The 19,227-nt window shown below is 34.8% G+C and overlaps 1 protein-coding gene across 2 annotated transcripts; it reads right to left on the bottom strand.

The window, feature by feature from the left end:
* Nucleotides 1-4,071: 4,071 nt before the first annotated feature.
* Nucleotides 4,072-10,339, bottom strand: LOC110603153 (ribosomal RNA large subunit methyltransferase I). Of its 2 annotated transcripts, none has more exons than XM_021740844.2 (8): nucleotides 10,056-10,339; nucleotides 9,066-9,291; nucleotides 8,863-8,997; nucleotides 7,928-8,150; nucleotides 6,960-7,146; nucleotides 5,166-5,350; nucleotides 4,588-4,729; nucleotides 4,072-4,339 (listed from the first exon to the last, which is right to left on the bottom strand). In XM_021740844.2, exons 1-8 carry the CDS (start codon nucleotides 10,168-10,170, stop codon nucleotides 4,290-4,292), a joined length of 1,263 nt encoding a protein of 420 aa, XP_021596536.1. In that variant the 5' UTR covers nucleotides 10,171-10,339; the 3' UTR covers nucleotides 4,072-4,289. The 2 variants fall into 2 exon arrangements, with proteins under 2 accessions (XP_021596536.1, XP_021596535.1); XM_021740843.2 differs by having other exon boundaries at nucleotides 4,592-4,729; nucleotides 10,056-10,329.
* Nucleotides 10,340-19,227: the final 8,888 nt, after the last annotated feature.

Raw genomic sequence — 19,227 nt, forward strand, 5'->3', positions numbered from 1 at the left:
TCCAGTGCCGGACTCTAGCCGGGTATTACAACATTTGCCTTAATCAAATGGTATTGAATTTTACAATCATAATCACCAAGTAGCTCTATCTATCTCCTCTACCTCAAGTTTAATTCCCTTTGACTTAAGATGTATTGCAAGTCTTTATGATCAGTGAAGATCTCACATTTTACTCTGTAAAGGTAATGTCTCCCCATCTTGAATGCAAATATCACAAACCATCCCTACATCATGTGTAAGGTAGTTTAACTCGTCATTCTTCAAATGTCTAGAAGTATAAACTATTACCCTATTATTCTATGTCAACATACAATCTAGTCCCACTTTGACATAAATAAAAATATAATTTTAAATTATCCAACATAGTAAAATATAAATTTTTAATAATAAAATGTTATTGTTGTAATTTTTAAATATTAAAACTTATCTATTTTTTTTTATTAAAATAGAAATTCAAAACTTACAATAAAAAATTAATATTTTAATATGTTAGGATGTACTTAGCTTTAAATTTAAAATTGTGAACTTATTTAGTTTAAAAAAATAAAATTGAATTTATTTAACTCTGGTGAAAATTACAGAAGCAAATTTAAATTTATTTTTTGATTTTGTGGTTGTGCCTTCTAGTTTTATCTTCTTATTAGTTTTTTTCTTCTTTTTTTTTTATCAAGAGGTTAATCTTTCAACCTTTGAAGTTTCGTATCCAATCGACACATTAGGGTAATAATAAACTCATACATTAGGGTAATAATAAACTCATTTAGCTATAATTTATTTTGGATTAAAATTTACACTAGATTAATGTAAGAAAATCCAAAGATTACTGCAATCCAAAATTACGCAGCGAAAAAAATCTCTATTTTCCTTTTCAGAATCCGAGTGCTTTATTTAATTTGAAAAGAATGATAAGAAACTAACCTTTTAGCAAGACATTATGACTACCCAATTAATATGAGGATCGATAGTCCAATAAATCCTAATAAATAGAACATGTATTAATATTTTGTCACACGATATCTAGTTTGAATATAAGTCATGGTCAATATCAAACTTATAATATTTAAATTTATGATTTCTCGATCTCTAAGTAAACTAATAAAATCAAATGATATTGATCAAGTTATCAATTCATTTGAACACGTCCATATATTTCTCAATCTCACTTATCGAGAGACTCAGAAGATATCTCTCTCAAAGAGAGAGATAAATTCTATATTGATTGTTTAATATCATCTACATAATTTCTAATTTACTTGATTATAATTTTTATGATTATTTGATTAAAGATAATGTTTGGTTATATTAAAATATAATAGTCCTTAAACTACTTTTTCTTTAATTTAGGTTCCATTTATTTCACATAAAATATTTTTCAGAAAAATATATTTCATATTTTTCTGGCATTTAGAGTAGTCAAAAAATTTAATTAACGAAAAATATTTTCCTGATCAAAGGAAAAAATAAAAAATTTTAATAAAAATAACTTTATCGTTTTTTTAAAAAAAATTCATTTTCCGCATATTGACATCTTTATAAACATCGTTATATATGAATGTTTTAATAAATTTTATTTTTAAATTAAAATTAAACAATGAAAAACGAGTTATCTTTAGAGGTGAGCATTCGGTCGGTTCGATTCAAAACCGAACCGAACCGAATAAACCGAAAATTAAAATTTTAGTGTTTATGAAAATCGAACCGAACCGATTTTGGTCAGAAATCGAATCGAACCGAACCGGTCTGATTCGGTTCGATTCGGTTCGGTTTGATCAGTTTCGATTTTTAATAATTTTTTTTTATTTTTTACACTTTATTTTTAATATTTTAAAATTTAATTAAAATATTTTAATCTTAATATGATTTAATTTCTCTATATTATTGAAAAAATATATTATTATCACTAATCGGTTCGATTCGATTTTTTCAGTTTTTTTCTGATCAAAACTGAATCGAATCGAAATAATCAAAATTTCTGAAATTAAAAATCGAACCGAACCAAAATGTATAAAAAACCGAACTAAATTTTTAAATCAATTCGGTTCGATCGATTTTTTTGATTTGAACCGAATACTACTGACCCTAATTATCTTATTGCGTTCGAATATGGAAATATATGGTGAATATAATCTCCGTAGTAAATATCTAAATTTCCTTTAGATCTGATTCCAATATAATCTCCTTGCTTAATTGGCCCAAATTGCTCCCAGAAGAATACCTATACATTCTCTCTTGCTAAACTCCCTAATCGAAAATTTCCTCAAATTGATTAACCATATATTGGCCTTTGTAATGGTGCCACTGCCACCTCCACCCGTCCTCGCACCTCTGGTTTTGGTTCGTCGTTTGCACTTCCATAATATCACGCGTCATCCTCTTAAGTCACCATCTTTCCTTTCCCTTGGATTACTCTTATGGATTCTTTTTCTTTGCTGTTGTGGCTAATTGGCAATTGATTATTCTATTGTTCTTACTGCTTCTATTCAAATCAGCAGCACCGCCATTATCAAGAGGAGAGTTTCTTGCTTTTTTATAAATAATATACAAAAAAAAAAAAAAAAGAAAGAGAGAAGATATCTAAAGTAGAAAACAGTTAATGAAAAAGTCCAAGACAGAGAAAGCAGCATTAGGATTCTTTTCGCTCAGTCTCAACACAATCTCAAGGAGCTGAGATTGTGAGGAGGAATTGAGAATGTTAGAGGGATGTATTAATATCTTTCTTTCTTAACTGTTAATTTCATTTAAAATTAAATCAAATTGACTAATTTAAAAATTAAATTTTTAATATTTATAAAAGTCAAATTAAATTAATTTTAAATAAAAATTAAATTAAATTAACTCGATTTAATTTAATTAATTTTTTTTAAAAAAATTTATTTTTTATACTTTACTTTTAATATTTTAAACATTGATTATAATTTAATTTTTTATATTATTAAAAATAATATATTATTATTAGTAGTAGATTTAATTTATATTTTTAATTTTTTATTAAAATAAAATTAAAATTAAAAATTAAATTAAATCGAAATGAAAAAGTAAACCGAATCAATGAGCACGTGATTGCTCAAATGGATTTTTTGTTGTTAAAATGTAAAATTTAGGTTTAGTTGCTATCTTTTAAAATTCTTAGGAGGCTTAATGGTCCAATATAATTGACCAGCCCTTATTTGATCATTGAGAATTTTTACAGGGGCCCAAAATAGCCTTTTAACTAAATAACACAGTAACAAAATCCTTTATTATGAATTCTAGAATTAATTTCTTAATTTACAAATAATAAATAGAATTGTTTATTATTTATTTATTAATATATAGAAAAAAGGCCACGAAAGTTTTTTTTTTTTATTTAATCAAATGTGAAAGGCAAGGTATTTAGAATTAAAAATTTTATAAAAATTTAATTTAATTGATTTTTAAAATAAATTATAATTTAATCCTACTAAATTATGAAATGTCTACTTTAATTTTTATATTTTTAAAAATTTATAATTTAATTTTTAATATTTAACAAAAATTATAAATTAATCTATACCATCAAATTTTTAATTAATTATTAGAATAACTTTTAATATATATATTTTTAATTTAAAATAATATAGTCTTTGAGGTTTAATTAAATCTATAATAAAATCCTTATAATAATATGGTAGAAATTTATTAGTATATTAATATTAAAAATTAAGTAAAATAATAAATTATTTAAAAATTAAAGTATAAATTTAATAATTAATTAATTAAAAAATTGGTCTTAAAAAAGAAAAATCTATAAATAATTTAAAATTGCAAATTCGCCGCTTTAAAAAAAATAATAAAATTACAAAAAGTAAAGGTGAGTTTTTATTATTTTATAAAATTTTTTATAAAGGAATTATTTTTTAATGAACTAACACTTGGTTAAAAAAAAAGTTTATCTTACAATTTTACTTATTATTTTATAATATTTTATTTTACGTTATGTAATAATAAAATTTTAATTAAATAAATTTTAAATATAAATAATAGTAAGAGTTTATATTTATAAAAACTCTAAAATTATACTGATTTTAAATAAATTTAAATGAAAAATTAATATAATTAATCAATCAAATTAAAGATTTTCAAATAATAATTAATTTATATTTTTTTAACAATCAAAATAAAAGAAATCTCGCAATTTCTAATTAAATAAAAAATAAGATATTGTGTAAAAAATTGCATGACTCAGAAAGACTTATGATACTCTAAGTAAGACGTTGGTTAAATATGCACCTTCCAGGTAGGATGGGTCAATAGGATGGTCAGAAGCTGCACTACTCTGCCTCACAACTGTGATTTTTCTTCCTGCCATTGATGCTGCGCCCTGATTATCATAAAAGAGAAGAAGAAAATAAGAAAATGATATCCAAATTATGGATCGCAACAATGAAATTAAATCTAAACCTAAAAAAAATATTTTCGTAGAAAATAAATTTTTTTAGAAAATATTCTCTAATAAAATAATTTAGTTTCCATTGTTTAATTTAATAATCATCATATCATTTGCAGAGACAGTAAGATAAGACTCCTCCAATAAAAAAATTAAAAAAGAAAAAGAAAAAAAAACCCTACTTGCCTGGAGAATGCGCAAGAATACACCACTTTGGGTCACAGCTCCTGAACAAGAACAAGTCATGAGAAAACCACCTTTCTTTGTCAATCCCAATGCTAATGAATTCAGATTTCTGTACATGCCTGATGCACTTTGTAAAACCTGATTTTTAAAAAAAATTCCAGAAAATTAATAACTGCTGACAAAATGTGTGGAATAAGCGAAGATTTCTTGTGTTTCAAGGCATATGACATTTTTCCTTTAACATTCTTTTCTAAAGAATCAAATCATGTTCAAAACATAATCAAGATGACATTATTTCAAAACCAACCTATTTGCAAAAAAAATTCTGATAATTGCACAAGCAACAAATAATCTTACATGAATTTGAACTATGATGGAATCCAATTTAACATCAACATTATACTTTTTTAAGTTAGAACATGAGAACTAGATTTCCATTTTGTCAAGCACACAATTAACAGAATTTGAAAAGTTCTAACTCAAACCAATCTTGACAATAGATTGCATCTGTTAGAATGAAGCTTGAAGCAAATTGAGTTTCTGTCAAATTAGATTTATATGCATGTTGCAATACCTTCTTTTTTGGTGCTAATTTAGGGGGATCCAAAATAACTAAATCCCATGATTCATTTCTGGAAAGAGCACCCTTCATAAACTCAGTTGCATCTTCTCTCAAAAAGGATATTCTTCCTGGGTCCAGGTTGTTAAGAATAATATTTTCTCTAGCAAGCTCTAGAGCAGGCAATGATGTGTCAACACCTGAAAGAAAGAAAAAAACAATAATTAAAAAAAAAAAAGGAAAACCTTTTTTAAGATTCATCAATCTTTCATTCTGTAAAGTAGCTTCCAAAACTTGAATTTACAAATGGCAGTTAATATCTACATTTTTAATTTCAACATCACACCATTCCAAGTTTTATATGCAGTGACAGAGCAAGAAACAAATTTGCTAAGAACAAATGGAAAAATTTTGGAGCGAAAATGGGAGAGAGAAGAAGATGGTTGAGAGCTGTCTAAAGCTTTTTTTTTTTTTGGTGAGATTGGAGAAATAAAGAACTGTTGCTAAGGTAACAGATTTAAGCAAATATTTTTGAGCTTTGGCCACTCTCATTCCCCCACCTTACCTGCAGTGGCTGTCAGTAATGGAAAATAGCAAGTGTACACATGTGTGCGGGCATGCAGGCATGTGTGTGTATGTGTGTGTGTGTGTGTGTGTGTGTGTGTGTGAGAGAGAGAGAGAGAGAGAGAGAGAGTTAGAGAGAGACTGATTTAACAAAAAAGATAGAAATGACAACAGAAACCCATAAGCTTGTTTCCAATAGTTTAAGATTCTTCAATTTACAAGTAGATTATGTAACAGTCAGAAGAATTGCAGCCCAGCAACTTATATATGAGTAGGGCCTGTGCATATGGAGTAAGAGTTTAATGACAACCAGTCAAGTTCTTATACAAAAGTATGTCCTTGAATACCTTAAAATGCACGAAGTACATGGACTTGATGATAGGATCAAGTGCAATAATGCTGATAAATTGACTCCTGAAGCACAGGGAAACAAACTCACCAAATTTCATCCATGAGACAGGCTAACACATCTCAGAACCCACATAATTCCAGTCCTAGATTTGAAAGGCAAAGAGTTACACGCCCTAGAATCTACTCAACTATATCATTGTCAATGCCTAATGTTAAGATTATCCAAGTAGAAGGCTTATGAGGACATATACAATCCACAGGGAGAAAAAACCTAGTGTCACCCAAGATATATTAAAAAATCAAACATTTTGTACATTAACTTGTATAGAGTTGGCTTAACCACAAGACAGAAAAGCCTAATATTCAGGAATTGATACTGGCACACCGAGTACTTGTATGCATGCTAAATTGGTCTAAATTTCAATATTTTTGCCCAATTTCAAAAAAGTAAGTTTTGGTGGTATGATATTTGCTTCACTGGCTCTCCACAGATCATCCAAACCTTCTTTTTATGGTTAAACATTTGGATGACACATTAAACAGATGGAAATTCAAGTGGAAATATATAGGAAATTTAGCCTAAATGTCAACTGAAAAATATCTTCAAAAAGTACATGACTGATTCAAACCTTTAAAAAAAAATCAAGTAAAAATAGAACTGTCTAAAATAAAATTTTAAGAGACACATGATTATATATATATATATATATAGAGAGAGAGAGAGAGAGAGAGAGAGAGCCATGCCAGCCAATTTAACATATAGGCTGGCAAATCAAATCATATAGTATTTACCTTGAGATTCTACAAAGTGGTATTTTGCTAATGCTGAATGAAACCAAAAGGAAGCAGCTTAAAATTATTTATAAACCAAAAAAACAAAAGATGTGATTGTACCTAAAACATCTACGGCACCTCCACATGCAGCATTTAAAGCAAAACCACCACTGTAGCAGCAAACATCAAGAACTTTCTGACCAGCTGAAATTGTTGATATAAATAGGCGATTTTCGCGTTGATCAGCATAAAATCCAGTCTTTTGGCCCACCAGTGATATTGCATAAGAAATTCCATTTTCCACAACCTGCAGCATGAAAGTTTGAGGATGACATTAAAGAAATGCTTATAGTTAATAAATTTCTATAGAAGCAGAAGCAGCTTCAGCAAGAAGGTATGCTCAACCCAATACGTGTAAGGAAATATTAGTTGGTTTTACCCAAGAATATCCACATGAAATGAGCTTTGTTTGACATTTTGGTAGGAACAAAGAAATATCAATATGGCAAAATATACTAGACAGTCATCTGGCCAAATATAGACACTAACAAACAACTATAGGATAACAATAAAAATATGAAGCAATAATGACACTGATCGTAGAGGTAATAAAAATAAATTGTAATTTTTAAAAAGTTTCCAATGTCACAAAAGAAGTGCATCAAGAACAAACTAAACTGGTGAATTTCTGGGTGGTAACCCAGTATCAGTAGATATACAGAAACAGCCATCATGAATGATGTTTGTGCTTTCCCCTCTTCTTTAATATTCTATTATATCAAAACTTTCAAGAAGCCAGTTGCCAGCCTTCACAGTTAAACATTGGCCACGTTTGAGGTTTGTTTGTGTGACCTCTATGGTAAACTGGTTGTAAGGTAAGGCAGTAGAATATTTTGGAAGGAAAAGGGGGTGAATGATTGACTTTCCCTAGGGAATTGCAAGAGGTATTACTTATGACAAGTATCCTACACAAAAGTTCAACTTCAAGTTAAAGGTGAACAAAATTTGATGTTTCAAACTGATGAAGTAGCTTGAATGATAAAATTGACAAAGATGCAAGTACTTAATAATCCAAAGACGTATTCCACCTTTGTCCTTTCACGACAAATTGAAGAATGTATATCTTTCAAATTGGTCACATCAATTCCTTCTTCTCTTAAAATTTCAATTGATGGTCTCCAGTTTATATGATTAGTTTCACCAATCCTTCTGATGCAAGCCTCTACTTCTGGTTTGTACTTCTCAACCCATGCAGCAGATGATGCTATTACTGCTAAATCTCCAAAGACATCAACAATTAATCCAGACAATCTGCAGTACAGAGGGACAACCAATTTGCAAATAAGTGTGCTACTGTGCACATGGACAATTAAGTGGTAAGGTAGAAGAGACAACGAAAACCAATGATAGGTCCCAAAACATTATTCTCCAAACAAATTGTAGTTCCGCAAAAAGTAATTTATCTCTCTCTGTTCTTTCCTTTTTTTCTTTCCTTCTGCTGAAGCATTTATTAGATTATAAGCACATATTATACCCAAGTCTGAAAATCCTTATCTGACATGGGTACTTCTGGACAAAATAAAGGACTGAATTTAAGTAATATAAGAAGTTGGAAGAAGGATATTACAGATAATAATATTTCAAACATCAGTAATGCAATACATCAAGAACCCAATCTGACATTTCAAACCAATTGACAAAAGATTCAGCAATCAACAATCTCCAATTTAATTTCAAGACTCAATATTTGTAACAGGTATATACATCTATCTGATTGTTCTATGCCTCAATGTTCTGAATCTATAATGTTATGTCTACTGGGACACTAGGACTATAATTAACTCAGCAGATGCTTCAGTATGGAGGCATTCATGCACATACAAAGAATAGTTTAACAAAAGAAGTTTTATGAAGTACATAAAACTTCCTTTATATTGTGCTCAAATCAGTACAATTTGCCAACAAGGAAGACGTTCAAGTAAATAAATATAGTAATTGCATCTATGCAATCAACACAAGGTACCTATCTCCTTCACTGTTGACAAGGCGATATGCATTTGTTCGGGCTGAGGGCAGACCCAACCTTCTTCGTAATTGTTTAGCAGCACCAATTCTTGTTTCAAGTAGTTTCTCCATGTTTAATGCACAAGAAGGATCTCTGCACCACATGAATCAACTTATTGCTTTATGAAGAAAAGCCAAACTATGAAATCCTTTAAAATATACCTTATTGCTTCCTCTTCTAATTGCATAAGCCTAACACAGAACATGGATACAGAATTATACAAGCCCCAAGCAATAGGTTTCTCTGTCCCATCAGCTACCAGTACAACATCACCAGACTTAGGTGGTGGTCTACCTATTATTCTATCAACTGCTCCACTGTATACCATTGGGCTTCCATCCTTAAAAAGTTGTGCCTTCCCTTTTTTCAATACAACCTTAGCAATACCTACCAAACCAGAAAACAAAAATACAAGAAACGTGATATAGAAATTTGGAACCGAACTGTTCAATTATAAGCACAAGAATACCATACCCAGTTGCTCTTGTCACACAGAATAAAGAGGGTATATCAACATTCTTAACACAGGTTGATCATGTTACGCTAACAGAAAGGGTAAGAAAAAGGCGACAGTGATAAAAGAGTCTCTTATCCGAAAGCTCAAACATTCATTTGAGTTGCAGTGCTAAAAGAATCTCTTATTCGAAAGCTCAACACTCATTTGAGTTGAACAATGTTAAACATTATTAAAAATAATCGTGGTATAATATCAGATAAGCGCATAACCGGTTGCATATAGCCAAGGGCAAGACAAAGTAAAACAAATTGTACCCAACAATGAGTTAATGTTGTAAAGAGGAAATACAAACTTTCAAGGAATCTTGTCGATAGTCCAGCACAGTTAAGAGAGAGAGAGAACAGGGTATTTATCCAAAATTTCATTAAGAAGCAAATTTCACAAGAAACATAACAATGTAGTATAGTATTGGAAATCAAAAAATTACAGTTAAAGAATATTAAATGGCAAAAACTATATTAATCCAGCAATTCAAAATTGTATTCAACAGTTGTGGATAAACTGCAAGAAAAAAATGCTAGAGCTCAACTAGTTCAGACATTGTGAAGCTTATGATTGAATGCATCTAAAATCTTTCAAAGAGAAAAACCCATTAATCATACAAGCTGGAAGAAAAAGAAAAGAAGAAATAAACCTTTAGTTGGGAGAGAAGAAGCAATTTCTTGAAGAGTAGTAGTGGTAGATGGAAGTGAACAGAAAGGCAGAGACTTTAGGTGGCGGGAGGGAAGCTTCAACTGCTGAAGCATCATCTTGTGATTTTAAGCTACCCGACACCCCTCTCTCTCTCTCTCTCTCTCTCTCTCTGCTATGCCGATTTTGATTTTTTGAAAGCTCGAGGTGGCTAGGTTTGCTGTTTGCAGAATGCTCATGAGCCTGCAGAATTGCACTTTGCACCAATCGGCCAATTTCATCTTTTCGCTTCCGAAGAGCCTTCTAATTTTGGCCTAAGTGGCTTTGTTTTTTTGTTGCATGACACAATCAATAAAATAGAAAAATATATATAATTTTATTGAAAATTAAACACTAAATTTAATTGCTTATTAATTTATTTATTTATTTTAACTTTTATTATAAATTTAACAATTAAATTTTTGAGATAAAAATTATTAAAAATAATACATAAAAATTATTAAAATAATACATTTAATTATTACCGAAAACGATTGTTAAAATAATATATATAAACTGATAATACGCTTAAAATTCTGATAAAATTATTATATATTAAAATGGATTAGTAAACGGGCTAAATAAATTTTAAGTTTAAATTTCATCAGTAGAAAATATTACAATATTAAATAATTTTGAATTTGATACTTATTAAATATTAAAATAACTTATTAACTATAATAGTGCTTTTTCTTTTAATAAGGGTGAAAAAATAGAGATTAAATTTAAAATTTCTCACAATTCAATATAATAAATTTATTGTCGATTAAGTCCATGAACGAAATTATAATAGTGCAGTTAACTTTTAAATTAGCAAATAGTTGACCCCAAAAATTTTGGAATAATTTGACTTTAATGATATTAAAACCTAATGAATTTATTTAAACATAGGAAAAAGAAAAAGATAAGTCATTGATAAGTCCATGAATGAAAATAAGTAATTTATTTTCTTGACTAAAATTTTTAAAATTTAAAATTAGATATCTAAATTTAAAAAGTTTTAAATATAGATACTTAATTTCCGTTCCACTTTACTTCTAGATAATCAATTTCAATTTGTCAAAGCACGTTTTTTAACATGATAATAGTAAGTTTTTAAAAATTTAAAATTTTTTATTACTGTTGATTATCCTTTGCGGCTGGGATATGGAGATTTCAAAATACTTATATATGTGAGTTCTTTATTCATTTTAAAACTTAATGAAAGTTTTGATATTCAAAGAGTGTTCTTAAGCTTACTTACCTACTTATTTTCAATACCAAAATTTTTTATTGGCAAATCTTCTTTCTTCTTAATAATATTTTATTGTATTGTTATGAGTTATTGAAAGTATTTTTAATTCATCCAAAATCTATATAAGATTGATCAAGTGAAGGTATTCACATAATAGAGATTTTAAGCATATGTTGAAACTTAAATAGAAGTTTGAGATGTTTATCAGATTTGTAAAGGTGCACAGGCACCTAGAAAGTTTGTTGTTTGTAGAAAAATTATTCTCTTATCAAATTAAAAGAGTTATAGGGAAGTGAAGACTTAAGGAGGATTTTGAGAGAGCTGATGAAAGCTGAGTCTGTAATAACCTAAAAATCCGGACTATTATCGATGTTAGAGTTCAGATCAACTTAAAGTGACCAGAATCCGTAATAAGTCTACTATACATTTAAGTACACCTGATATAATCATAATATGATCTCAAAACATACATAAAACATAATAAAAGAATCAAACTCAGCATGTGGAAACTATAACTGATAACATAAATAGATACTAGAAGCCCTCATCAAATGCTCCAGTACACAATCACTACATGCCATAGAGTTTCAAACATAACACAAAATTTTAAAATTTTTATATACCAAGATCATAGACAAGGGGATCATAAAAAACTTCGAACAAATTATAATTCTAAACCATAAATATTTTACATATCCAAACTATGCTATTACATGAGAAATTATACTTAAAGGGATCTATTGAACTTCCAAACTAACTCTAATCCTGTAAACTTAGGGTTAAGGGAAAGTGATAAGCAAAAATAGCCTAGTAAGTAGAAATATGGTATAAAACAGTTTAACATAATATATGCTTAAATATATGTATCATAAAATTAAAAAAAAACACACACAATAAGATGGACTTGTCAGTAACTCTCCTTAATTGTAATAGTGTCCGACCCACAATGGATGCCTCTCAGGACTTCCTCTTAAATATAACATATCCATAGAACCAAGGGCATAAAATGGGAACCATAGTCTTCTCTTACATAATGTTAAAGGTATAGAATAGGTGTCAACCTGTATTTCTATATTCATCACACATAAATATATCGTATCATGAGGGCTAGTGAATCACCAAATATCTATCCACAATAATAATTTAACATGCAATACATCATATTCGTGAATCTAATATAGAATAGTCTATTCAAATATAAATGGCATTCATGATGTATGAGTATGCTTGTAACGATCCGAAAATCCGGACCGCTACCGGCGCTAGAATCCAGATCGGCTTAAGGCCGCCGGGACCCGTAGCAAGCCAAACATACATCCTGTGAACCTGTTTAATCCCATACATGATCAACATCATACATAAAGATTTGAACTTTTCTTTTTCATTCATGAACCAAACTCAACCTGTGCATGCATTAACATAGATATTAACATTAACCCCACCTTGGAGTCCTCATCAATACTCCAATGGGGTGACATAATCATGCATTAAGTTTGGTTAAACATAATCATCCATAAACATTTAAGATCATGAATCTAAAAAAGGATTTACAACATACTATGGTCAAGCACACTTCTAAACCTCAATATCATCATTACATTACATAGCTCAACATTACATTACAACATCATGTCCACTGCTAGCTATTTCATAACCAAGACTTTACTCTATCCGACCTCCTGCTCTATCCTGTACCTGCAAACCTGGGGGTTAAGGGAGAGGGGTGAGCTAACAAGCCCAGTGAGTAGAATCATAAAAACATGTTTACAAACATGCTCGTATGAAATGCATCATAACTCAGACAATTCACATCAAGGGTCGGGTGAACTTGTCACCAAGTAGTCCCAGCATCATTTCATGCCAGGCCGTAGCATAGGGTCCTGGTCTTCCTGTCATATCATACATTACTTACCATTTCCCCAGGGCCTCCTCTGGGCACCTGGTCTTCGAGTCCCATATCCGTGCCAGGCCGTAGAATGGGGTCCTGGTCTTTCATTTCCGTGCCAGGCCGTAGAATGGGGTCCTGGTCTTTCCTCAGGGACTACTTGGGTCATCCAACATTCACCCACATTGTAATACCCGGCTAGACTCCGGTATCGGAATTCCTACCGTCCGGTGGAATCTCGGATGTCGGAAGCCTCTAGTAGGGTAGAAGCATGTTTTCATAAAATGTTTTAAGGTATTTCATGGTTTTAAGTAAAATGGAAATGAGTTTTTGCATAAAAACAACCTTGAAGGAAAACTCAGGTTCGGCCGCCGAACATGCATGCCTTCGGGAGCGCCTTTAGGCCCCCGAAAGCATAAGTGAGGAAAGTCCAAGTTCGACCGCCGAACCTCAAGTTCGGCCGCCGAACATGGCATGCATGCGGAGGCACGTTCGGCCCCCGAATGTGGCCTGGCCAGCCACTATAAAAGGGTCCCTTAGCCGAAAATAGGCGAGCTTTTTCCCCATTTCCGGCCAAGGTGAGCTCTCCGCCGCCCCTCACCGATCTTGAGTCTTTTCCTTCAGATCTTTCGAGTTTTTCACTAGTTTTCATCTTGTTTTGAAGATTTCCGAGTTTTGAGCAAGTTTTGGAGCTTTGAGGTTCAAGAACTCAAATCTCTTCCAACTCCAAGTTAGATCGCCTCTACCCTCGATCTTCAAGAGGTAAGGGTCGATCTCTAGCTTACTTTATGTTTTAGACAAGTTTTATCCAAGTTCATGGGGTAGAAAATGCATGTGTAGCTTATGTTGAGCTTATGGGTTTTTGGTGTGATTTTTGAACAATGTGGCTTGCAAATGTATGTTGGATGTGTGATAGATGGGGTTTTAGTTAGTTGATGCCCCTAGGAACTTGTATGCTTGTGTATGAGTGTTGTAGAATAGGTTTATGCATGTTTGGATGAGAGTGGAGGCATAAATGCATAAAGGAGCTGAGTTTCTGCCATTCTGGGAGAAACCAGGTTCGGCCGCCGAACATGCTTGTGGAGGCAGCCTTCGGCTGCCGAAGCTTGCCCCCGAAAGGAGACTTTCGTCTCTGTCTGGCACTTTCGGCCGCCGAAAGTGCCGCCGAACATGCATGAGTTTCGCCTCTGTCTGGGAGTTTCGGCCGCCGAAGGTGCCGCCGAACCTGCCTGACTTTCGGCTCTGGAGGGACTTTCGGCCGCCGAACCTGCCGCCGAAAGTGCCCTGTCCAGCCCTTTCTTGCGTGTTTTTCTATGATTATTCCATGATGTTTTAGGGGGTTTTTGGGGAATAGTTTAGAGTTGTGTTCGCGTATGTTTGGTCCCTCATTTGAGTCCACCTGTGTAGGTTCGGACCCGAGGAACCGAGGACCCCAGCAGTGAGTCTATTGCCCCAGTGTCTGGTCAGAGCTATCCAGAGGTGAGTGGAATAAACCTTTACGATTAAAGTAAATAAATTTCAAAGTTTTGAGCATGTTCATGCATCATGAATGCCATGTGATGAATTAGGTTGCTTGCATTAGAATTCACGAATATGTTGCATTACACATTTTGATGTTGATGTGGATGAATGTTGAATGATCCATAGCCCTCGATCTATGATATGACGATGTGATATGTACGGTACGGAATGTAAGACCAGTGGGACCCATTCTATGTTCGCTGGCACTATGTAAGGGAAAGACCAGGACCCATTCTACGTTCTGGCACAGTTGGACCATGTAGAGGGCTATTGGTGACAAGTTCATCCTTGATGTGATTAGCTGTGATGTGATGCATTTCATGTTATCGTATGTTTTAAGTGTTTTATTATTCTGCTCACTGGGCTCTAGTAGCTCACCCCTCTCCCAAATTTCCCAGGTTTGCAGGTACAGGGTAGACCAGGAGGTCCGCAAGAGTCATGAAGTCGTGTGTATGTAATAGATAGTGTGGACATGATAAATGTATTAATGTTATGTAAGAGTACAGTTTCAGTCATGTAAAGATATTGAGGATTAGAGATTGTGCTTGACTTTATGTATGAGGTATCCCTTTCAATACATGGTCTTAGATGCTTTAAAATGTTCATGTAAGCCAACTCATCTTATGATGTATCGCCTATTGGGGCATTGATGAGATCCCACAGAGGGATTATGATTATGATTATGAGTATGTTCAGTGCATGCACAGGTTGAGTTTGGCTTATGAGTGAAAGAAAAGTTTTAAATTTTTATGTATGTTGTTGATCATGTATGGGATTAAATAGGTTTTCAGGTTGTATGTCAGGCTTGCTACGGGTCTTGGCGGCCTTAAGCCAACCCGGATCCTAGCGCCGGTAGCTGTCCGATTTTCGGGTCGTTACACACATCAACAACAAAGAATGCGATGCAACATATTCGTGAAATCTAATGCAATAATCCTATTGCATAATCATGATGCATGAAACATGATAAAAGAAACATTTAATTTCTCATTTTAAAAGATTAAGTTTAGTTCCACTCACCTCTGGCTGACTCTAACAAACACCGAAGCAGCTGAACTCACTGCTGGGGTCCTCGGTTCCTCGGGTCCGAACCTACACAGGTGGACTCAAATGAGGGACCTAACATACATAAACATAACTCTAAAAACATCCCCCAAAGACCCCCTAAAACACTTCAAAACAATCAAGGAATTCATGCAAAGGAGGGCTGAACAGGGCACTTTCGGCGGCAGGTTCGGCGGCCGAAAGTCCCTCCAGAGCCGAAAGTCATGCACCTTCGGCGGCACTTTCGGCGGCCCAAGGTTCCCTCCAGAGACAAAACTCATGCATGTTCGGCGGCACCTTCGGCAGCCGAAACTCCCTTCCAGAGCCGAAAGTCCACTTTCGGGGGCAGGGTTCGGCAGCCGATACATGCTACCACAGACAGGTTCGGCGGCCGAAGGAGCCTTCGGATGCCGAACCTGGTTTCTCCCAAAGGGCAGAAACTTGGTTTCCAACATGCACAAACGTCTCCCAACTCATTCAATCATGCATTTTCCTATTCTACAACATGCATACTCAAGCATACAAGCTCCTAGGGGCTTCAAACTATCCTAAACCCCAACTACAACACATCAAACAACCCACATTGTTCATAAACATACATAAACCCATAAACATAACAAAAACCTAGCATGCTTTTCTACCCCATAGATCTTCATAAAACTAGTTTAAAACATGCAAGAAAGGTCGGATCTAAGCTTACCTCTTGAAGATCGAGAGGAAAAACGATCCTAGCTTGGAGGTAGGGAGAAATCCACTCTTTGGTCTCCAAGCTTCCAAACTTGCTCTTTTGCTCAAAGATCTTCAAATCAACATAAAGCTTGTTAAAACATGAAAGATCGGAGAAAAACATCAAAAACGAACCAAAGGAGAGCATGAACTCACCGTGGCCGAAAATGGGGAGAAAACTCGCCCGTTTCGGCCATGGAGCTCTTATATAGGGCTGGCAGACCACCTTTCGGCAGCCGAACATGCCCCCACATCTCATGCAAGTTCGGCGGCCGAACATGAGGTTCGGCGGCTGAACCTTTGAGACTTGCGGAAGCGTAACTTGCCCCCCTAAACCATCCAATGCTCGGCGGCCGAACTTGAGGTTCGGCGGCCGAACCTGGAAATGCCTCCTTGGTCCCCTTTCATTCAAAACTCAGTTCCTTTCTTACTTAAAATCATTAAATACATTAAAACATTTTGTGAAAACATGATTTTACCCTTCTAGAGGTCTCCGACATCCGAGATTCCACCGGACGGTAGGAATTCCGATACCAGAGTCTAGCCGGGTATTACATTCTTCCCCCCTTAAGAACATTCGTCCCCGAATGTTCACCAAACAAACATGGCATAGCATAAGACATGAACATACAAAGTATAAAACATAACCATACATACAAAACACATAAAAACTCACCTTAGAAGAGATGAGGATATTGCTGGAGTATAGACCCCCGTGTCTCCCAAGTACACTCTTCAATATTGTGGTGATTCCAAAGGACTTTCACCATCGGGATTTCCTTGTTCCTTAGCTTCCTGATCTGGGTGTCTAGGATCCGTACCGGCTGCTCAACATAGTCGAGATTCTCTTGGATCTCCACATCAGGCTCACTAAGAACCTTGCCCGGATCTGACACGAACTTTCTCAACATAGAAACATGGAAAACCTGATGGATTCTCTCCATTGAAGCAAGCAAGTCTAGCTTGTACGATACATTCCCAATCTTTTGCAAGACTTCAAAGGGTCCGATGTACCGTGGAGCTAGCTTACCTTTCTTCCCGAACCGAATCACCCCTTTCATTGGAGACACCTTGAGCAATACCAAATCCCCCTCCTGAAACTCTACTTGCCTTCTGCGGATGTCTGCATAACTCTTTTGCCTGCTTGCAGCAGTCTTGATCCTTTCTCTGATTATGGGTACCATCCTGCTGGTGATCTCCACTAGCTCAGGCCCTGCCAAGGCCTTTTCTCCAACTTCTTCCCAGCAAACAGGTGATCTGCACTTCCTTCCATACAAAGCTTCATATGGGGCCATCCCGATGCTAGCATGATGGCTGTTATTGTAGGCAAACTCCACCAAAGGTAGATGCTGCCTCCAAGAACCGCCAAAGTCCAGCACACACATTCTGAGCATATCTTCTATTGTCTGGATGGTCCTCTCTGACTGTCCGTCCGTCTGTGGATGGAAAGCAGTGCTAAAATCCAACCTGGTACCCATGGCATTCTGCAGACTCCGCCAAAACCTGGAGGTGAACTGGGGCCCTCTATCGGACACTATTGAAACAGGGACCCCATGCAGCCTGACGATCTCATCAACATACACTTGCGCCAACTTGTCCACAGAATAGCCACTCCTGACAGGGATGAAGTGAGCAGATTTGGTGAGTTTGTCCACAATCACCCATATGGAGTCCAATCTGTTGGACGTTGCCGGTAACCCCACCACGAAGTCCATAGCTATATTCTCCCATTTCCACTCTGGAATAGGTAGTGGGTTAAGCATTCCAGCCGGCTTCTGATGTTCCAGCTTCACCCTCTGACATATTTCGCAGGCTGACATGAACTGTGCCACTTCTCTCTTCATAGCTGGCCACCAATAAACCTTCTTCAAATCTTGATACATCTTGGTGGCTCCAGGGTGAATGCTATATCTGGCATTATGAGCCTCTCTCATAATGTCTCCCTTTAGCCCTACATCATCTGTTACACACAATCTGCTCTCATAGCGGAGGATCCCCTTACTGTCAAATCTGAACTCGCTATCTTTGCCTGACTGAACAGTCCTAGCAATCTTCACTAACTTTGGGTCCTCATGCTGTTTCTGAGCCACCTGCTCCAGAAACACGGGTGCCACTCTCATTTGGGCAATCAAAGCACCTGCACCAGACAACTCCAACTGTAGACCTTCATTCATGAGCTCGAAGAACTCCCTCACTACTGGCCTCCTCTCTGCCGAAATATGGGACAGACTGCCAAGTGATTTCCGGCTTAAGGCGTCTGCCACAACATTCGCCTTACCCGGATGGTACTGGATCTTGCAATCATAGTCACTGAGCAGTTCTACCCATCTTCTCTGTCTCAAATTCAAATCTCTCTGACTCAGGATGTACTGCAGGCTCTTATGATCTGTGAAGATTTCACATTTTACCCCGTAAAGGTAGTGCCTCCACATCTTGAGTGCAAAGATTACTGCTGCCATCTCTAGGTCATGTGTAGGGTAATTCAACTCATGCTTCTTCAGCTGCCTAGAAGCATAAGCAATCACCCTTTCATTCTGCATCAACACACAACCCAGTCCCACACGGGACGCATCACAATACACTGAGAAGTCTTCATTACTAGATGGCAGAGCTAACACTGGTGCTGAAGTCAACCTCTTCTTTAACTCCTCAAAGCTCTCTTCACACTGGTCGGTCCACACGAACCTCTGGTTCTTCTTGGTCAATCTGGTCATGGGAGCTGCAATC

Source organism: Manihot esculenta, chromosome 16 (assembly GCF_001659605.2).
Source record: "Manihot esculenta cultivar AM560-2 chromosome 16, M.esculenta_v8, whole genome shotgun sequence".
NCBI lineage: Eukaryota > Viridiplantae > Streptophyta > Magnoliopsida > Malpighiales > Euphorbiaceae > Manihot > Manihot esculenta.

Coding starts and splice junctions, on each gene's coding strand:
- LOC110603153 (XM_021740843.2), bottom strand. CDS start 10,170: ATGATGCTTCAGCAGTTGAAGCTTCCCTCCCGCCACCTAAAGTCTCTG. Junction 8,998..9,065: donor TTAGAAGAGGAAGCAATAAG/GTATATTTTAAA, acceptor CATGTGGTGCAG/AGATCCTTCTTGTGCATTAA. Junction 7,147..7,927: donor TTTGTCGTGAAAGGACAAAG/GTGGAATACGTC, acceptor TTCATGCTGCAG/GTTGTGGAAAATGGAATTTC.